This window comes from Orcinus orca, chromosome 3 (genome assembly GCF_937001465.1).
Source record: "Orcinus orca chromosome 3, mOrcOrc1.1, whole genome shotgun sequence".
In the NCBI taxonomy this organism is placed as follows: domain Eukaryota; kingdom Metazoa; phylum Chordata; class Mammalia; order Artiodactyla; family Delphinidae; genus Orcinus; species Orcinus orca.
This window is the reverse complement of record NC_064561.1, coordinates 60,529,852-60,551,136: the sequence shown is the minus strand read 5'-3', so window position 1 is coordinate 60,551,136 and position 21,285 is coordinate 60,529,852. Positions and strand designations below refer to the sequence as shown.

At 40.0% G+C, this 21,285-nt stretch overlaps 1 protein-coding gene across 3 annotated transcripts in view; it reads right to left on the bottom strand.

The window, feature by feature from the left end:
• Positions 1-21,285, bottom strand: part of HTR4 (5-hydroxytryptamine receptor 4) — a 322,803-nt gene that overhangs the window by 137,024 nt on the left and 164,494 nt on the right. For all 3 annotated transcript variants that reach the window (XM_049708053.1, XM_049708054.1, XM_033406830.2), the window contains exon 4: positions 20,900-20,972. In XM_049708053.1, the coding sequence (XP_049564010.1) occupies positions 20,900-20,925 (26 nt within the window). In that variant the 5' untranslated portion in view covers positions 20,926-20,972. The remainder of the gene's footprint in view (positions 1-20,899; positions 20,973-21,285) is intronic.

The following is a 21,285-nucleotide window of genomic DNA, read 5'->3' as shown; positions in this document are numbered from 1 at the left end:
GCATCAACAAGAGAGTCAAGTCAGGGAATATCTCCATCTCCCTCCTTGCTGGTCCACCAGTTGGCAGTAGCTGTATCGCTGTAATGAAGACAGCTCCTCGTGGATAAACTTCTACAACCAACTACAGATCCTCTTTCAGTTCTGTTAATAATTCTCTCTCTTTGCTCCTCAGACACAGGGGTGGTAACAGCTCCATGCTGTGTGAGCCAGAGGGTACTCCACCACCCCTTGTTCTTTTAACCTTGCACACACCTTTACCCCGTTCATATTCTCTTTCCAGGGGACCTTGCCAGGTGCAGCCTCCTATCAGATTGCTCAACTTATCAGTGCTCCTTCAGATCAACCACAAATCTGGTTAACCATTAAAATCCTCATTCAAGAAATAAACGGGAACACTGAAAGTTCAAGGCTAAGGGCTACAGTCAATTTAATACAAGTTACCTGTCACTGTTATCTGAGCTTTGGCAACCACAGAAATCACTGAAGATTGTAACACATACTAGTGATTCCAACTGCTTTCATATTCGTTTGATTTAGTAGTGTGTATCTGGAATATACCTTGTGAAGGTTATACTTTAATGCAGTTGCTCTAGCTTCCCTAGAAAAAACTGAAAGAAGGAAGGAAGGAAGGGAGGGAATTTGAAAAAAAAAAAGAACATAGTGATAAAGAGTTCTGACTTTGGAGTCAGTAAACCTGGAAACTCACCCCAGCTTTGCCTATAACTCATTGTACGTGGACTTAGGACCACTGGGTCTTTCACTGGGTCTCATTGATCTGATCTGTCAAATACTGGGATTTGAATAATATGTTTAGTCCTAATGAACTACAATTAATGATGCCTGCAAAACAAATGCACTCACAAACACGGCCAGTTCAAAGAAAATAAAGATATTTTACTAAGTTGGATAAAAATGCCTCTCTTGACCAAGAAAGTAAATTATTTTTGAAAACTGGGCAATCATTTAAGTTAATAATGGAATGGGGTCTTCCCTGGTGGCACAGTGGTTGAGAGTCCGCCTGCCGATGCAGGGGACACGGGTTCGTGGCCCGGTCCAGGAAGATCCCACATGCCGTGGAGTGGTTAGGCCCGTGAGCCATGGCTGCTGAGCCTGCGCGTCCGGAGCCTGTGCTCCACAACGGGAGAGGCCACGACAGTGAGAGGCCCACGTACCACAAAAAAAAAAAAATCCCCTAAAAAAAGAAAACAAAAATGGAATGGAAACCTAAGGCACTGACCTCAATTCAAAACAAAATTGTTTTTGTTCGGCTTCTTGCCTCAGACCAAATTTTACGTAGAGACAACATGGGCTATCAATAGGGATCTTCAGTGAAGCCCAAGAAAAGCACTACTGAAGCCAGCAGGCCAACACAGCCTGGCCATGGATGCAATGCAAGATTAGAAATACAGCTGAAAGTCTGAAGAGGAGGGAGTCCCTGCACTACTTTGTGTAGGTTGCCTGGTCCAGCCAAGACTGTGGAAGCTGTAGGAGGAAGATCAGAAAAAGGCCGAAGCAGGAAATGAGCTGTAACTTGATAGAGTCACAAAATAAAACAGAAAAACATGAAACATATCAGTTGAAAAGAAGGAGCTTGGAAAATGTAGCCTGTTTATTCAGAAATGAGGCAGTTGATATTATTAAAAAGGATTAAAAAAAAACCTTTTAAGCTCTGAGGTATTTCATGCTAAAAATATCCATTATAAAGAGCCAGGTACTAAGTGTCCATCATCGGATGAATGGATAAAGAAGATGTGGCACATATATACAATGGAATATTACTCAGCCATGAAAAGAAGTGAAATTTAGTTATTTGTAGTGAGGTGGATGGACCTAGAGTCTGTCATACAGAGTGAAGAAAGTCAGAAAGAGAAAAACAAATATTGTATGCTAACACATATATATGGAATCCAAAAAAAAAAAAATGGTTCTGAAGAACCTAGGGACAGGACAGGAATAAAGACACAGATGCAGAGAATGGACTTGAGGACACGGGGAGGGGGAAGGGTAAGCTGGGACGAAGTGAGAGAGTGGCATGGACATATATACAAAAGAATCCCCTAAAAAAATAAATAAACAGCCAGGTACAAGAACAGGCAATAGACAAACTGAGTGTGGGAAATTAAACTTGTTGGTATATTGGGGGAAAACGAGGGAAAGACTTAGATGTTTACTCAGGACAAGGTCAGGCAAGGACAGGACACCTGTAGCAGAACCCAGTGAGAAGTATACAGAGGAAAAATCAGAGGTTGAACTATCTGCATTGGCAAAATGGTTTTAAGTCACTTGTCTAGTAACTGGTCACTTGGTAGTGACAGCCTCAAAAACTGTCCAGAAGGATGGTAAGGTCACAGAACCAGGACATGGGAATACAGAGTAATAGACTAGTATCATTTGCAGTTGGGATGAGGGGTGGCATAAGAATGGACGGTGGTGGCTCATTCAAGTAATCTGCTGATCTTGGAACTTGATTCTAGGACTGCACTGTCCATTATGGTAGCCACTAACCACACGTAGTTATTTAACATTTGAAATGTGGTCCAAATTCAGATGTGCTGTAAGTGGAAAACTAAAAATAGAACTACCATACGACCCAGCAATCCCACTACTGGACATATACCCTGAGAAAACCATAATTCAAAAAGAGTCAGGTACCACAATGTTCATTGCAGCTCTATTTACAATAGCCAGGACATGGAAGCAACCTAAGTGTCCTTTGACAGATGAATGGATAAAGAAGATGTGGCACATATATACAATGGAATATTACTCAGTCATAAAAAGAAATGAAATTGAGTTATTTGTAGTGAGGTGGATGGACCTAGAGTCTGTCTACAGAGTGAAGTAAGTCAGAAAGAGAAAAACAAATACTGTATGCTAACACATATATATGGAATCTTAAAAAAAAAATGGTTCTGAAGAACCCAGTGGAAGGGCAGGAATAAAGACACAGACATAGAGAATGGACTTGAGGACACGGGGAGGGGGAAGGGTAAGCTGGGACGAAGTGAGAGAGTGGCACAGACATATATACACTACCAAATGTAAAACAGATAGCTAGTGGGAAGCAGCTGCATAGGACAGGGAGATCAGCTTGGTGCTTCGTGACCACCTAGAGGGGTGGCATGGGGAGGGTGGGAGGGAGACACAAGAGGGAGGGGATATGGGGATATATGTGTACGTATAGCTGATTCACTTTGTTATACAGCAGAAACGAACACACCATTGTAAAGCAATTATACTCCAGTAAAGATGTTAAAAAAGAAAAAAAAGAAGAAAACCACATTGAGACTCAACAACTGCTGTATCCACACCACAACTCACACCCACTCAGGAATATACACTTACTTAGAAGAACAGTCACCATCACCTCCTCACGTGTACAACCACTTACCATATATGTATACAATCATATACGTATATGTCAGAATAATATCCATAAATAGGTAAGGAGTATCAGCAGCATCATTAGTTACAGTGAGATTTACATTTCTACTGTCAACTGCAATCATTTGTTTGAATGAGGGAGAGTCATTAATGCTTGTTAACAAGAAGAAATGCTTTGAAATTCAAAAGAAGTGTTTGAACTTTGTGTCTCCCATTTTCTAACAAGAAGCCAGTTCACTGAGAGGTATTTCTAGCATAAGTCTTCTACCTGTTATCAAGAGTTCCAGGGCTGCTCATACATAACTGAGCATGAAAACCAAGCTTGTATCTTGGAATGAAAAACTCTAGTGTGATTTACCAACCAGCACAATTGGATCCAGCTCTCTTAGTCGTCTTCTCTGGACTTTTGCTCTCTCTGAATCCTAAGAGCCACCTGATCCTTACGGCCTTGTCAATTTCACTGGAACCTATCACCTGGCATACCTATCTCTCAGTACGTGCCAACTACATCAAACTCCTGATCTAAACTCTGTCTGGTCCACCATGGTGATACAATAATTTTACATAATGATACAATTATACAAAAATTTGCAAAATGATACACTCTTACGTCAGTGAACAAAGGATTTCCTTCACAACTCAACCTCAAAGATCTCTGAGGTTAGTCTCCTTTAAGCAAGGATTTTGGCCCCTGTATTGAACATCTGCAATTTTAAGCTGTCAAGCATGCATCCCCTCTTCATTTGGTAAAAGAATTCCATTTTCCTTGGGGGAACCATCTTGCGGTTTGGGTGGGACTGAGCTTATTCTCTCCCATCTCATCTCCAGGGACAGCACAGAATCTAGGCCTTGCCAATTGCCATATTTAATTCCCCTAGACATTTCAACAGAAATATAATGCAAACCATAATGGTTTAGAGATGGTTACATGGATGTAAACTGATCCAATGGACTTAATTGTGGGACTCTGTTAGGAAGGAAGACCTTTGTATTATCCATATTAGAAGCTGATAGGTTGTAAGCCTAGAACTTAAAGGCATTGCTACATTGAAAGGCCCTGCTTTAAGAGGATGGCAGAGTCGAGAGAGAGAGAGAGAGAGAGAGACCAATTCCAAGGATCTTGTTTGAGACCCTGGTCCAGCAAGTTGCACTCCTGAACTTTTCAGTTTGGTGAGCTAATGAATTCTCATTGTTGCTTAAGCTACTTTGAATTGGCCTGAAACTGGAAGAATTCTGACTCACAGCACTCTTCCAATATTTAGCCACTACATGGATAATCTATATTTTTCCTGTATTTCAAAGGCAACTTCTCATGAAGGCTCCCCTGTTGATGTAAGCTCACCCTGAATTTTCCCTTTATTTTGTCCTTTTCAACAAATGGTCTGTAGGGCACATTTTCTTTATTAGAACCTGCCTTGGAAATCTGGTCCATCCATAATCAAGAGAATTCAAAGGTCACGTCAATATTTCATGCTGAGTTACTGACAATCCTCGACATCGAGTCATCCTTACTGCTCATTTGGGTTACATCCCAGCTCTGGGCTCTCGGTTTCAGTATGGAGCCTGAGACCCAGCTGCCAATTTGCATTCCAGCTTTGACTGGTATCCAAATGCACCCCTATGTTTCTGACTTCCTCTTGTAATAACCTCCCATACCCCAGTCACTTCAGCGTCAGAGGTCTCCCTCACCATTCCTCCCACTGGTCCCTAGTACATCTTGAGAAACTTCCTTAAGGACAATGATCTATATGATTTTAAATGGTCAACTTCCAGATTCCCCACTGCTGGGTAGGAATATTACCATTTGCTGGGTTTGCCTGATGCCAGCTGCTTGTTATAACATCACTTCATGGACTAACCATTCCATCATGTACCTGTTATGTTTCTTTGTAAACAAACCTATCCTGATGGATAATTTGTCTTTAGGTCTCCACCACTTCTCACCAGACTTCAGTTAACACTTCCACATATCCCAACCTAGAACAAATACCTAGTTACATCATGTCTCTCTACTTACATTTTAGCACCATATAACACCACTGTTACCATGCTGATATACTTATGATACTGTTGTGTGTACTTACTGCCCAATGTATAGTAAAAATAACACTGGACTCAGAATCAAAACACCTGGATTCTAATCTTGGTTCTGTCATATACCAGTGGTGTGACCTTAAGCACAAAAAATCTTTTTCATAACCTGTCAAATTTTCATTTCCTGGGTTTCCCTGGTGGCACAGTAGTTGGGAGTACGCCTGCTGATGCAGGGGACGCGGGTTCGTGCCCCAGTCCGGGAGGATCCTGCATGCCACGGAGCGGCTGGGCCCATGAGCCATGGCCACTGGGCCTGCGTGTCCAGAGCCTGAACTCCACAACAGGAGAGGCCGCAGCAGTGAGGGGACCGCGTACCGCAAAAAAAAAAAAAAAAAAATTTCATTTCCTTTATCTGTAAGTTAGGGTAATAATACTTGCCCTATTTTGCTGGATGTTGTGAGAATTAGGTAACAATGGATGTGGACAGGACATGGAAGCAACCTAAATGTCCACCAACAGAAGAATGGATATACATGTGGTACATATATACAATGGAATATTACTCAGCCATAAAAAAGAATGAAATAATGCCATTTGCAGCAACATGGATGGACCTAGAGATTGTCATACTGAATGAAGTTAGTCAGAGAGAGAAAGATGAATATCATATGATATCACTTATATGTAGAATCTAAAAATAAATGGTACAAATGAACTTATTTACAAAACAGAAATAGAGTCATAGATGTAGAAAACAAACTTACGGCTACCAAGGGGAAAGGGGGAGAGGGGGATAAGTTGGGAAATTGGGATTAACACATACACACTACTGTATATAAAATAGGTAACTAGGGACTTCCCTGGTGGTCCAGTTGTTAAGACTCTGCACTTCCACTGCAGGGAGCATGGGTTCAATCCCTGGTCAGAGAACTAAGATCCCCCAAGCCATGTGGTGCGGCCAAAAAAAAATGATAACTAATAAGGACCTATTGTATAGCAGAAGGAACTCTACTCAAGACTCTGTAATGACCTATATGGGCAGAGAATCTAACAAAGAGTAGATATATGTACACATATAACTGATTCACTTTGCTATACAGGAGAAACTAACACAACACTGTAAATCAACTATACTCCAATAAAAATTTTAAAATAAAGCACACTGTAAACTCTGAAATACCTTGTAAATAAACTATTAATATGAGGTCTTATCACTAGTCAGAACTGTTATCTCACACTTCTTTTCAACCACAAACACCCATACATATTGTAGATAGTTGGTGAACACTTGTCAAGTTTGTATGCAAGTATTCCTAAAAATCCATTTGTAAAACAAAAGAAAAATGTTTGACAATGAACTAAGTAAGGGGTTAGGGGAGATAAAAATATTGAGAAAAAAGAAGAGGATGAAAACGATGGGTTGTAAATGAGAGTAGAAGTGCCAAGCAGAATAGAAATGCAAGAGAAAAAGAGAACTAGGGGAGACAGGGAGAGAGGGATGCAAGGTGACATGCCAGGAACACAATGTAGAAGAGGAAGACAGCAGGGAACAGGAAAAGGTGACAGAAGAGAAAAGGCATCAGTCATTCTTAAACTAGAGTTATCTGCTTGGGAAACCCAGGGACTGAGATGGAAATGGGCTCCTGGCTTTCAAGTAGATAGGAAAGAACTAGCCCCCTGAAGTTGTCTTAAGGAAAGCCGTCCAGCCCAGCAAACCTGTTCCCTGGAGGCAGATGCAGATGATGCCTGCTCTGTGGGAAGAGACAGGGGCAGCAACTGGACAAAGAAGTAGCATGTTAAACAACAGCACAGAAAATGAGAGAACGAGTAAAGGTGCAGAGGGCAAACTTAATAGTCTGTAAAATAAAACCTATTGCCAGACCTGACTATTAAAATATTACATAATTTGACAGTCTCACCATGGTTGCTTTTCTTCACTGAAATACATAATAATCTGGATTGAACTGATGATTAAGTCTAATTTAACCAATTATCTGGACATACTTAAAAAGAGGAGTGGAATTTTCAAGCAGAAGCAGGTATCTACTTTCTAGGACACCACAGTGGGAATTCTGATATGGGAGAGGCTTCAACTCTCTTAAGGTCTCTGAAGGACCATAATTATGCTAACATTCTAGGTCCCCACCCAATCTCAGTCTCCTCTGAATATGGGGAAAAAAAAAACCAGAAGCGATACAACTAATGGATTTCTTATTAGAGGTGAGGAAGAATTCCTGGAGAATGAGACAAAGAGAAACAGAAAGCCTATTGAAAAGGGCATAATCTCCTCTGATCACAGAGCACACGGGCTCCTCTCTCTGGGATGACACAGGCTTTCTTTCTCAGAGTTGGCCACCTGTATTGTTCCCCAGTGACACTGTTGATAAAGCACTTAGCATAGTATTTGGAACAAAGAAAGTATTAGGAGCTCAAAGTTGTGGTTCTAAATACAGTAGAAATAAGAGAATTAATAATAAAAGTTGAAGTAGTAGCAGACGTAGAAGTAAATGAGTAATGGTGGTCTGAGAGCTTGGCATAATAATACCAGCATCAGTAATGCACCACCGTGGTACCGTGGTACAGAGGAAGCTGCAGTACAGGAGTCAGGAGACAGAGCTCAGGAGTCAGACCTCGTTAAGTTTGGATCCTTGACTCTACCATGTGTTAGCTGTATGAACTTGGGCAAGTTAATTAATCTTTCTATGTCTCAGTGTTACTACCTATAAAATGCAGATGATAAGATCACACCCTTCATAGAATTGTTATATAGAGTGAATGAAAAAGTAGTGATAAAGGGTTCAGCACAGCACCTACATTATTGAGTGCTCGATACCTGTTAGTGAGACACAGCAGGAATGGTGGTGGCAGCACTGCAGAAGAGTCCATCCCAGGCAAAGGACGCAAAATAAAGGGAGCACCAAACCTGTCACTAGAGGTCATGCTGCAAATCTGTAAACAGCCCCACCGGAGAGGCTTTCTCAACTTCAAATAGAGAACTGGTGTTCTTTCCATCCTCCTGTCTCCTCTCCAAATCTCATAGCCTCCGAATCCATAACTCCAAGTGAAATTTGGTGTATGGGGGGTGGGAGGAAGAGGTGGTGGCTGCTAATATCTACTGGGCACAAACCTGTCTATGACAGGCTTGGAGTGATGATGAGATCTTGTCTAAAGAGTTGTAAAGTGAAATATAAAGGCTTTCTCAATTTTAGTTAAATTCCTCCAACACTATAATATGCCAGACAGTGTGATAAATACTGGCCACATGAAATCCAGCAGAGGAGGTAGACATATTAAACAAATAACTACAATCAACTCTGACAATTACAAACAATTGATAATAGCAATTTGTATACAGAGATCTGGAGAGGTTGGGAAGGCTTGTGGGTCTGTAGAAGATAAGTTTGAATTCAAAGTGTGAATAGGAAGTTGACAAAAGACAGGGGATGGGCATGATTAATCATAAGCTATAGAAAGATGGCCAGTCATGTGACTTCTAAATGAACTGGAGGTGGGAGAGCCATAGTCAAGAAAGGAGTTTGGCGATGACGCCAATCACTCAGAAAAGAAATGGTGAGGTCTAATGACAGAAATGACAGGAAGAGGAGGAGAGGGTTGCAGAGTCAAGGTTACATAATTCTAAATAAAACAGTCCTAAAATTAAGCTGGTGTAAAAAGGTTACTAGTTATTTTTTTTCCCACAGAGTAAAACCTCATCAGTTCAGCATAACTTGCATAGAAGCATGTCACAATTAATCAAATATGAATTACAAATTTTTTAAAAATATGACTAACTGCTTAGGGCTTTTTGACTAGATGAGATATTTTAAATACCTTTCTACTTTGCTACTTTTAATTAGCAGCATCAATGTTCCTGAAAACAATTAAAGTGGAGGTTCTTAGAAGCAAAGTTTTTTCTGAAGTGGATCGAATGTTTCTCTCTTCTGCTTTTGTTCCCACAAATGCGCTTCCCAGATTCCAAAGCTGATCTTTACTCAGAGCCAATTCCTCTTTCACTAGTATAAAAAAGTCATAACCCCAACCTCAGGCTGACTCACCAGAGAACTGGTCTGAGAGGCCTATAAAATCTCTCAACAAGCTAGAAGACTGGTTGGCTGGTACTTCTTCCTGTCAATTAGGAGTGTCAAACTGGATAGCCCATCAGTAACACAACCATAGAAAATAACACGTTTGTAGTTGCAAACAGAAATCTGCCAGATTTTTCTGATTCTCAGGATTCTTTGGGGCAACTCAGTTTGTTTTCAAAACTTCTGTCAGTGATGCAATGATAAAATTCAATCCCAGGACAAGCCACGAAAACATTCCCTTTTACAGAGGGAATTCTATCCTATCCTTTACTAAAGTACTACATTGGTTGAAATCCTTAATTAACATAGCCTGTCTAAAACTCACAGTAAATCAATGCACTATTTATTTTCCAAATACTTGTGCCTTTCTTACATCATAACCCCATGAGTCATAAATAATTTATTTACCATGAAAAATATTAGACTCAATTCCCACAATCACACTGACTAGAAATGAAATTACAAAGGAAATAATTTAGTATTTCCAGATGTACAGGAGGTGGCTTGCTTGCATAAGTTTTCTGAGGTTAGGAATTCAGTAGGGTCATAGTTGTAACTCTTACACACATCCTAATTGTGCAAAACTTCCTTATTACTTGCAAGTTAGAGAATGAAATAACCCCTGAAGTCTCAAGAAGGAAGAAGTTTCATATACAGGCAGTCTCTTTGATATTAATATTTAGAGAGCTACATTCATTTTTCTCTTGTCTAGAAGATAATTAGAGCTTTGGGGATCAATTTCTATTCCATTCGATCCATCATGCATCAGATGGGATCAGAATCTTTCCCCAAACATTTCCCCTCTGAGCCCCACACCAATTTAGCCAACTTTCTATTAGATGTTTATCACCAGAATGTCTCACAGTTTCCTCCATCTCCACCAGCTCCGAACTATGCTCTATTTCTTCAGACACCCTACTGCTCCATGGTCACCTTCAAAATGTCTTCCTCTTCTTTCTCATTCAATTGGTCACCTTCTACCATGAATTCTACTTCTTAAATTCCTCTAGAATCTGTGTCTTCTTCCTCTATCCCTACTCCCTCATTCCTAGTTCCGGTCCTTATCCACCATCCCTTGGACAAGTATAACAGTCGCCTGAGTCCCTGAGCCCGTAACTCCTGTCATCCACTGTAATTCAGCCTGTACTCAGTCATCCTCCCACAATATCTGACATGACTTTTCCCTCTTTTGTGCAGACTGGTCACATTTCTGAACCTTCCATATCTAGTTTTCTTCATTTACTATTACCAGTATTTTTTGAATGCTGAGAAATTGTCTTTTATTCATATTTAAAAAGCAACTTCAGAGTTCTATACTATCTACACATACACTTTTTCTAGAATTCAACTTTTGACAGTTTGGATTGCAATAATTATACATAATGAACAATGTTGGCATTTGAGATAAGGTAAGGCTAAAAATGTCAGTTACACTGTTGACAGTGAGACCTTACAATAAATATGCATCTGTATCTGTTATGCAAAGGGCACGATAGTATGGAACATTCAAGGATGAGTACTTTGTATAATACTTTTTGCAAGCACTTAAATTAATAAAGCCATTATAAGCTCAGGAGCAAGTGAGTAGGCGGAAGAGAGTGGAAAAAAAAAAGATTATTCTTACAGTTCTTTAGAAATGCAAATAAGAACATTGCCTGAACATCATTACCTGACTGATCAAGTGGTAATCGCTTAGCAGATATTTACTTAGAAACCTGTTCCAATTCTTTAATTGAAAAAAGTTCTTTAATTCAGTACAACCCTATTTGCTAAATGATAATAAGACAAATTTCCAGGGAAAAAATAGCAGGTACTAAGTGTCATAATATGATCTATAAAATTAGAAATGATTCTTACCACTGTTTTCAAAATTTAAGTGATAAAATAAAAAGCCTTCAAGGGTGTGGTAGGTAGATCGAACTCCCTGACCAACTGGACGCTGTAGCTATGGAAGGTAATGTAATGGTTCTTTGCAGGCAACAGGATTCATTGTTTCTCTGGTAAACTGGAGAGTGCCCAGCCTCCCCACAGGTGCTTAAGTCAATTTTTAAAAACTGAGACACTAGGGGTAAGGCAGGAATAAAGACGCAGACCTCCTAGAGAACGGACTTGAGGTTATGGGGAGGGGGAAGGGTGAGCTGTGACAGGGCGAGAAAGAGTCATGGACATATACACACTAACGAACGTAGTAAGGTAGATAGCTAGTGGGAAGCAGCCGCATGGCACAGGGATATTGGCTTGGTGCTTTGTGACAGCCTGGAGGGGTGGGATAGGGAGGGTGGGAGGGAGGGAGACGCAAGAGGGAAGACATATGGGAACGTATGTTTATGTATGACTGATTCACTTTGTTATAAAGCAGAAACTAACACACCATTGTAAAGCAATTATACCCCAATAAAGATGTTAAAAAAAAAAAAAAAAAAAAACTGAGACAGGCCAGAAAAACATATGTGCCAGGCCTTTAGTTTGGGAACCCAAGTCTAAAAATGTATAGAACAGATACTCTACAACACAGAAATTTTTGCACAAGCAAACTGAAACTTAGGTTCTGACATCAAACAAACTGGGTGAAAACACTGGCTTCACTTCTTACTAGAAATGTGACTCTGGATGATGGCACTTATCTCAATCAGAAAGGGTAGAAGCCTAAAAACTACATTTTCCATACTTCCTTGCCAGCTAGCTTCTGGTTATGTTCTCCATAGGAGGTTCAGAATGGGAAACTGGACTTTGAGAAGGAAAAAGAACCTTTTTCTCCAATATCTGGAGGTGCCATTAGCAGTGAGAGCAGCAGCAAATGATGATTCCTTAAGCAACAGATGTGATGGGAGCAGGGCTTGCAGCGGATCCGTGAAGCTTCATGACCTCTGGTTAACATCCCCTTCTTCTTGCCCTTCCAGGGAGCTTTGTGACCAATGCCCTGCATTAAACCTCCTTTTCTTGAAATTTATTAAACAGCCTCTATTTTCCCAACTGGACACTGATAAATATAGAAGCAGAAAGAAACAAGTCAGAGGTGTTTTCCTCTAAACAAAGATCTTCAATCTAGGGATGCATTGCATATAATGGAGAGCTGTCTTTATTGAATAGAACACAAGACTAAGAGTCAAAGAGTCACAGGATTGAACCCTAGATCCTCCAATTCCCAAAAAGGAATGGATCCACATTCATGGAAGCTGCAGAGTAAAGAGAAAACAGTGCTGAATAGAGCACAGAAGAGCCGTGGTCTCATCCCAATTATGCCCCTTGTTTCTATCACCTCTGGGAGCCTCAGTTTCCTCAACAGAGAATGGGCACAATCCGGGACAAATAGTCAAAAAAAGTTAACAACTGATTAATAAGGTCAGCCAATTAAATGGACACCAAATTTAAGCAATCAAGAAACTTACAGAGTAGTTAATTATCAGTCCTAGGGGTAATTAAGCCAATATCTCATGGTTACTGTGAGCACTAAAGACAACACTTACCATTTGTTCGATCCATGTATGTGTGAGATACTATGCTAAGAGTATTACCTACATTATAATCCTTACAAAAAAACATTTTCAGATGCCAAAACTAAAGGCTCTGAAAATGAAATAATTAGTTCAAGGTCATATAGCTAGTAAATGAGAAAGCCAAGACTCGAACCCACATCATTTTGTTTCCCAAAATCCCACTCTTCCAGCTTCCTGTGATGCTGCCAGTTGAAATCACTGTGATATATGTAATTCAGAAGCTGTGTAGTGTGACATCACGTAGAGCAGTGGTTCCCAACCTTTTTGGCAACAGGGACCGGTTTCACGGAAGACAATTTTTCCACAGAGGCGGGGGGTGGGGGGTGGGGGGGTATGCTTCAGGTGGTAATGTCAGTGATGGGGAGTGGCAGATGAAGCTTCGCTTGCTTGCCCTGGGCCGCCCGGTTCCTAGCAGGCCGTGGACCGCTACCGGTCCAAGGCCCGGGGGTTGGGGACCCCCTGATGTAGAGGACTGCTAGCTTTGTGCCACAACCAGCGAATTTCACCCATTGCAAGAGACCATTGTTTTAGGAACATAAATGTCACCCTCTCCCTTAAGGTCCCCTGTGACCCCATGAGGAACAGGGGTTTCCACTACAGGGTAAGTTCCAGTTCATAGTCACTATGCTCATGATCTAATTAGAAGACTAACTGAATAATCACCATTGTATCAGTCAAGCAATAAAGTTGAGTATGATTCTTATTTACATTTCTAAAGCAACATAAAAATAACCCATTTTAAATGGTACCCACTCACTTTCTCCTTATATGCTAATACATGTCACAATTTCAAAGCCTGAAGAGAGATTTCCTGCAAAACGTTTCACTGACTTAAAGTTGCACATGTTCACAGTTGCAACTGCCAGGTTACAAACATGAATTAACTCTGCTTCCAAATCAATTACATATTGATAAGTCTTTAGGGCTGACAACTTGCACACATTGATTTTAAACTCTAGGAGTTATTTCAAGGCTTTAGAATATTTAGCATTAAAAATTCCAACTTCATCCTGAGACTTTAGTGAAATATAAGTATTGTCACCAGTACTAATAATCAAACCAGAAATCAACTCCCTTATTTTAAAAATTGTTCTTTTTTCTCTTTGCTAAAATTGGATTTCAATTAATTCTCATAGGCACATCGATTTACAATTAATTTTATTTCTTGATTTGAAGTAATGAATTGCAAATTAGTGCCATGACAGAATTAAAGCAACTGGGTAATTACAGTTGACCTTTGAACAACTCGGGGTTTAAGGGCAGAAACCCTCTGAGCAGTTGAAAAATCTGTGTATAACTTATACTTGGCCCTCAGTACCCATAGTTCCACATCCATGGATTCAACCAATCTCGGACCATGCAGTACTGTAGCATTTACTTTTGAAAAAAGTCTGCATGTAAGTGGACCCAAGCAGTTCAAACCCATGTTGTTCAAAGTTTAACTGTAACTCGAAGCCAGATACTCTTCTTTGTTACGGCTTTTAATTAATGTTGTGATGTGTGTACAGTAGGTGGTTGTACTTACATCGTGTATGTATTTTATATTTTAGAGTATTCAGCTTTTGGCATTTATTCAGATTTTTTGTGCTTTATACAAAAGCTTGCCATCTTGATCTTCTGTTCAATGATTACTGGCTCCCCAGCACATGGCATCAAGCCCTACCAAAGAAGGAAGAAAGATTCTCCCTTGGAAAAAAGGTTTCTTCTTGGATTCCTTTCTCCCTATCTTTCTTCCTTCTTTCCTTAAAGTGGCTTATAAAAATAAACAATATAAGATGCAGTTAAGAAAGCAAACAAAGTAAGATGAAGTGACAAAAAGGGCTGGAAAAATAAAATAAGGGCATGTTACAGCCATAATAAGTGCCTGGAGATCTTCTATAGTTGCCAGTGGTAGTTATAAATTTGGTTCTGACTTTGCTAGAAACCGTAGCAAAAGGAGGGAAATGCTACCATTTATATGATTAATCATTCCTATATGATGCTTTTTTGGTTGCTAGTGAGAAACATTAATGAGAAAGCACAACAGTTTTTCTGTAGAGGAGAAACAGTATTAAACCAAGGTATTCTTACTAAAGAGAGGCAGTGCAGCAGGAAAGTGTACTGGGGCAGGGCGGTGAGTCAAGGCTAGGAAGAAGCCACAGCTAAAAAGAATCAAGATTAAAAAATAAACTTTCTCTCCACTCAAAGTCTGAGGTATTTATCTTGAGAAATCTTCAAAGAACAACTGTGTGTATATTTGGACTTCTCCTCCCCTTACATCTTCTGCCTGAACCCTGTACTTTCTGGAACTAGAAATTGATAGAAAAAAAAAAATTCTTAGAAAGCAGAAACTGTATAAGTGTAATAAACAGCAGGAAGAAAAGAACGGAGACCTGGGTGGCCTTTAGGGATCACACTTGAGCTGAGGAAAACCACATGTCAGTGGGAAGAATCTGGTAGTTAAAACAAAACAGAAGGCATGGGTTATCTCTGAAGTCAGGCAGTGTTTCAGGGCTGCATTAAGCAGCCTCAGGGGCTTAGGGATAGCACTGGGGTAAGGCACCACCAGGCTCGCTGCCCAAACACAGGCCAATGATATCCTCAAAGGGTATCTGCTACAAAATCACTGAAGCCACTGTTTCCATTTTCCTTTCTTCAACCCTTCAAAAAGAATGCAGCTGTCTCCTCTAGAGCCCCAACAAGAAGCAAACAGACCAAAAACTGACATCAGGTGGGTGTCAGACTGCCTGGAAAGGGGTGACTGCTAAGTTTGTGAGACACTACGGTATTTACCAAGGGACAGGACTCATCAGGAACTTGCCGCTCCAACCAGGGCCTGATTCACTGCTAGCTTTTCATCCTGAGTCAATCCATCCTATATCGACTGTTCTCTGCAGTGAAAGCTCTTAAGGGAAATAATGCTTGTAATGCTTCTCCTATTTCTAAAATCCAAACCTAGCATTTTTTTTTTTTTTTTTTTTTTTTTTTTAGTCCTCCCTTATAGTTAGTTCACAGAGAATACAGCTCATTGTATAGCCCACTATTTGGGTTCTTTTGTCATTGTATTACATGCTATTTGTGCAACTGTCTTCTAGCTTGAGATCCTTAAGAACAGGCACTTATGTTAACTCTTCCTCGCACATCGTTTAGGTGCTTAACTAATTATATCAAACTAATGAAGGAACCCTCACATATTTTTATTTACCAATGGAGCAGCATTATTGAAATACCATAAATAAATCCAACCGCTACAAAACGAATGGAGCTGGACATTAACATATTTTGGCTACCAAGCCTCAATTCCCCCTTCCTAAAAAGCATCAATTACTTTGGAGGATTTAACTTTCCTCCACTGCATGTCATCTTGAGTGATACCTGCCTCCCATTATGAAATGGACAACAAGTGGTCACATGACTTAGCCTGGTCAATCAGATGTCTGACTCTGACTCTTGAGTAGCATATAGAAAGAGGAAATGGTTGGACATTATCCATGACACAGAAATGTACTGACCACTTCTTCCCATGGTTGGCCACTGTTCCACTTCCTAGCTCTACTAGAATTCTCAAAGTTCTTGTTTATTTACAAACCTGGTCCCCCAGAATTTTCACCTTAATTCTTTGAACATATACATTGTAGCTTCCCAAAAATTACCTTTGAATATGTTAGCAAGTTAGTTTCTTTCTTTCTTTCTTTTTTATAAATTTATTTATTTATTTATGGCTGGGTTGGGTCTTCATTGCTATGTCCGGGCTTTCTCTAGGTGCGGCGAGCAGGAGCTACTCTTCATTATGGTGTGGGCTTCTCATTGCGGTGGCTTCTCTTGTGGCGGGGCATGGGCTCTAGGTGCACAGGCTTCAGTAGTTGTGGCATGCAGGCTAAGTAGTTGTGGCTCGCAGGCTCTAGAGCGCAGGCTCAGTAGTTGTGGGTGCACAGGCTTAGCTGCTCTGTGGCATGTGGGATCTTCCTAGACCAGGGCTCGAACCATGTCCCCTGCATTGGCAGGCGGATTCTTAACCACTGTGCCACCAGGGAAACCCAGCAAGTTAGTTTCTGATGTTTATAGTCAATAACACTGGTAGATATACAATAGCAAGGATCATGGTGAAATAGCAAACTCAATTAAATGAAACCAAACAAATCAAAAATTAAGTAACCAGTATGACCTGACAAAATACTTAAATGCTAGACATTTTATTTAGCCCTAAGTGTCAACTAGGACTTCTCTGTTCCTTGATATGTGGGGAAAATTGGCTGGAGACTCTCAATTCTATAGCCCGCAGAAATCTTTCTCTCAGATTTCAGATTCACACTCATCCTATGCCTTTGGGTTGTTCATTCTCACACATGCATTCTCTCTTCCAAACTACGTTTACCCAGACAGGAATGTCAGGCATCTCACCAATTTACACATGCGCGTGTGCGCGCGCACACACACACACACACTCATATAAAATATCTGTAGTATAGTAGGAGGCAGTGTGGTTTTATGACCTTGAGCAGTTTACTTAACCTCTTCGTACCTTAATTATCACACATTGTAAAATGGGGATAATAATGATGTGCCTCAGAGGATTGTTTTAAAAATTAGAAGGATAATACACGTTAAGTTTATAGCTCATGATGACCTCACACATAGTAAACATTCCACACTCTTTTCCTAGCCAAGGTAGAAAATTTTGCTGAAGAACTCAGTGTTGGGAGAGGTCAGCACACATCATGCATTTTTAAACAAACAAACAAAAAGATGCAACCTAACTCCTCTCAACGTCTTACAGCCACCACGCAGCTAGATATCCCACCTTCTGCTAAGCAGGATCCAGACTCTCCTTCTCTGAATCTTCTCTCTTCCTACCTTCTCCCTCCTCTGGTCACTCAATTTCCTGTCTTCAGAGCAAGTTAAAAAATTCCTCTCCTGTGCCAGGGACCCAGACCCTTTGGCTTTCACTCTATACAGGCACTTTACCAAGTGAAGACATTTCCTTACCAAAAAAAAATTTCTGGTTCCTAGTCTTCAAATGATAAAATTTACTCTATCTAGTTACTCCTAGAACATGGGTTTCTGGACCCTAGTCATCTGCATAGTACCCTTGTGATTTTTTTCACATTCATTTATTAATGAATATTTTTAAAGTACATATTATTTTTCTTTTTTTCCAGCATTATGGAGATATAATTGACTTACAGCACTGTATAAGTTTAAGGTGTACAGCATAATGAGCTGACTTACATATATCATGAAATGAGTACCACAATAAGTTTAGTGAACATCCATGATCTCATACAGATACATAATTAAAGAAATAGAAAAAAAATACTTTTTCTTGCAATGAGAGCTCTTAGGATTTACTCTCTTAACAAGGATGAAGGCAGGTAAAAGATGCAAACGCCTAAGTACAACATGATAAATATAATTAACACTGCTGTATAGGGACTTCCCTGGTGGCACAGTGGTTAAGAATCCGCCTGCCAATGCAGGGGACATGGGTTCGAGCCCTGGTCTGGGAAGATCCCACATGCCACAGAGCGACTAAGCCTGTGCACCACAACTGCTGAGCCTGCGCTCTAGGACCCACGTGCTGCAACTACTGAGCCTACGTGCTGCAACTACTGAAGCCCGCGTACCTAGAGCCCGTGCTCCGCAACAAGAGAAGCCACCAAAATGAGAAGCGCACGCACTGCAACAAAGAGTAGCCCCCGGGCTTCCCTGGTGGCACAGTGGTTGAGAGTCCGCCTGCCGATGCAGGGGACACAGGTTCATGCCCCGGTCCGGGAAGATCCCACATGCCACGGAGCGGCTGGGCCCGTGAGCCATGGCTGCTGAGCCTGCGTGTCCGGAGTCTGTGCCCCGCAACGGGAGAGGCCGCAACATTGAGAGGCACGTGTACCGCAAAAAAAAAAAAAAAAAAAAGAGTAGCCCCCGCTCGTCACAACTAGAGAAAGCCCACGTGCAGCAACAAAAACCCAAAATGGCCAATAATAATAATGATAAAACACTGCTAATAATTTTTTTCTTTAAGTAAAACTTACTTTCAAATTTTAAGTAAATGTATTTTAAAAGAAAACTCTATTTCACTACTATCAGTGGCAAAATAGTATTACCACCATAAGGTTACCTTAAAATAAATATTTTTTTAAAAATCAAACAGATATTCATGTACCACCTAAAATCATCATGCATTACTACTGATCCATGCATCACGATTTGGTAAATAAAGGTCCTTTACTATGGACACCCAGAGGGTGGGCTGAGAAGGAAATGGCTGGAAAGTCTGTGGCACTTGCATGTTACTAATATTGTGGGTAGAGATGGGGAGTAGGTGAGGATGATCATACGTTGACGGGATCAGGTTAGAAATCAAACAGAGAGGATAGTCCAGAGACAAGATTCGGAGGGGTGATATCATCTTGTAGCCTGCATTGCAGATCTACAGCACCCAGGAGAATGGCTAATGTTCATTTAATTGAATTGTATTCTGCTATTAGAATCCAATGCTGCTATAAATAAACGTTGAAAAGCTGGAAATGTTAGGGATCATACTATCTGAATCATCCAGAAAGAAGTACTGATTTTAACCAACTGATCCAGTTTAATACAATGTCTGAAACTTAAAATAATTTGATAAACTTATCACCATTGACACTGCTCACTTTGGCCTTTTAATTAATAAAAATAAAATGGAGACTCTCTAGATTCCACTTTGCTTTCTCTGTGCAAATAATGCCACAAATTTTCAGAGGAAAATTAAGTATGTGGTACTAGCCTAAAAATCTCTGTTAAAGTCCTAAGACTGCACCAAGTCAGTGTGTTTGGTAAATATCAAAGTCCACGATGCTTCCATTGGGAGTGTAAAATGTTTTACTGCTGAATATAGAGTCTCTGTGCATACCTAAGTGTACTAGAACATCACCCTATTTGAAATATATGTACAATTACTGGCTGATCAATAACTTTATTAAATACCCACCATGTGCCAGGGATTATTCATGAGACATATTCTATCTTTAAGGAACCCCTGCATTGGGGTGATAGTACATCTTTGCAGCTCCAGTCACATTACACTCGAGTTTCTGTGTGAGTTTCTGTCAAGATATTTGACAGCTCCATTTTGTCACAGCGTTCTCCTACATCAAACACAGAGGCATAGTGCCCCTGACCTATACCTGAAATGTGCTTTCCTACAGATCTCAAATGAAAGAAAAACTGCTCCTGTGATTGCACCAAGAATGTATTTTTTGAGCATGTCTTCCAGCTACTGATATCGATGATATCTTCAGCCTCAAATGCCAATTCATAATATTTAAGCCTTATTGAATACAATTTTCTCCACAATATTTGGTTGTACCGAATAAAATGCAGCAAGCCTTTAAAGAAAAAAAAAAATCCCTAGAAGCCATCCTATTATTTGATCTCCAAGGTTGCAGGAAATTACAGAAAAACAAAACAAAAATCATTTAGCTTTATGTAACTATACCATGCAACCATCATGTCACATAATCTAATGACCTGGTTGATAAAAGAAGTGGCAAACTAGCACTTGTCACAAAAAGCTATTTAAACATATATCTAAAGTTTAGATGTACAGATAAATATTCTTAAGCTATTTTTACCCCCATTTAAATACATCTTCTTTCTTCCTATTACAGAGATGAATATCTTTTTTCATGGAGGAGCATCTCCCGTAATGCAGACTTTTAGTATAGGCATCTGGAATCATTCATAGCCATATTATATTTATCATTTAAGCAGAAATGAAAAAACATTAATAATCAAACAGTACCACACTCACAATTATATAAGAAATATTGAAGAAAATCCACATCTATTAGCTTTGTAACTCTACTACAACAGACTTTTCAGAGACCTTAGAGTTCAAATGACCACAATTTACAGCACAATATATACAGAAATGTAACATACCTCACATTAGCATCAAGTTCGTCCATTACAGGAAATAGGCATGGGTGAGTTGGATTTCAGTGTGCACAGGGTACTATAATGGGGAAATAAAAAAGAGATTAGACAAAAATGTAATGTAGGAAAATAAAAGTCGTGAAGGGAACAAATGCCAAATAATCATTGCTTCCTAATTATTAGGACTTTTGTAGCATGTCAGAAAAGTATTTAATAAATAACACTACAGCAAAAAGCTATTGGCATACTGAGGTATGGCACAGCTGAGTACTGCAAAAAGTTTCTTTACATTTGACTAATCTCTTAGAGATTAAAACGTAGAAGTATTTCTTTTTACTCCATGTTTAATCTTTATTTTTTGCTCTTCCCAGATACATAGCTTGTTTATATGA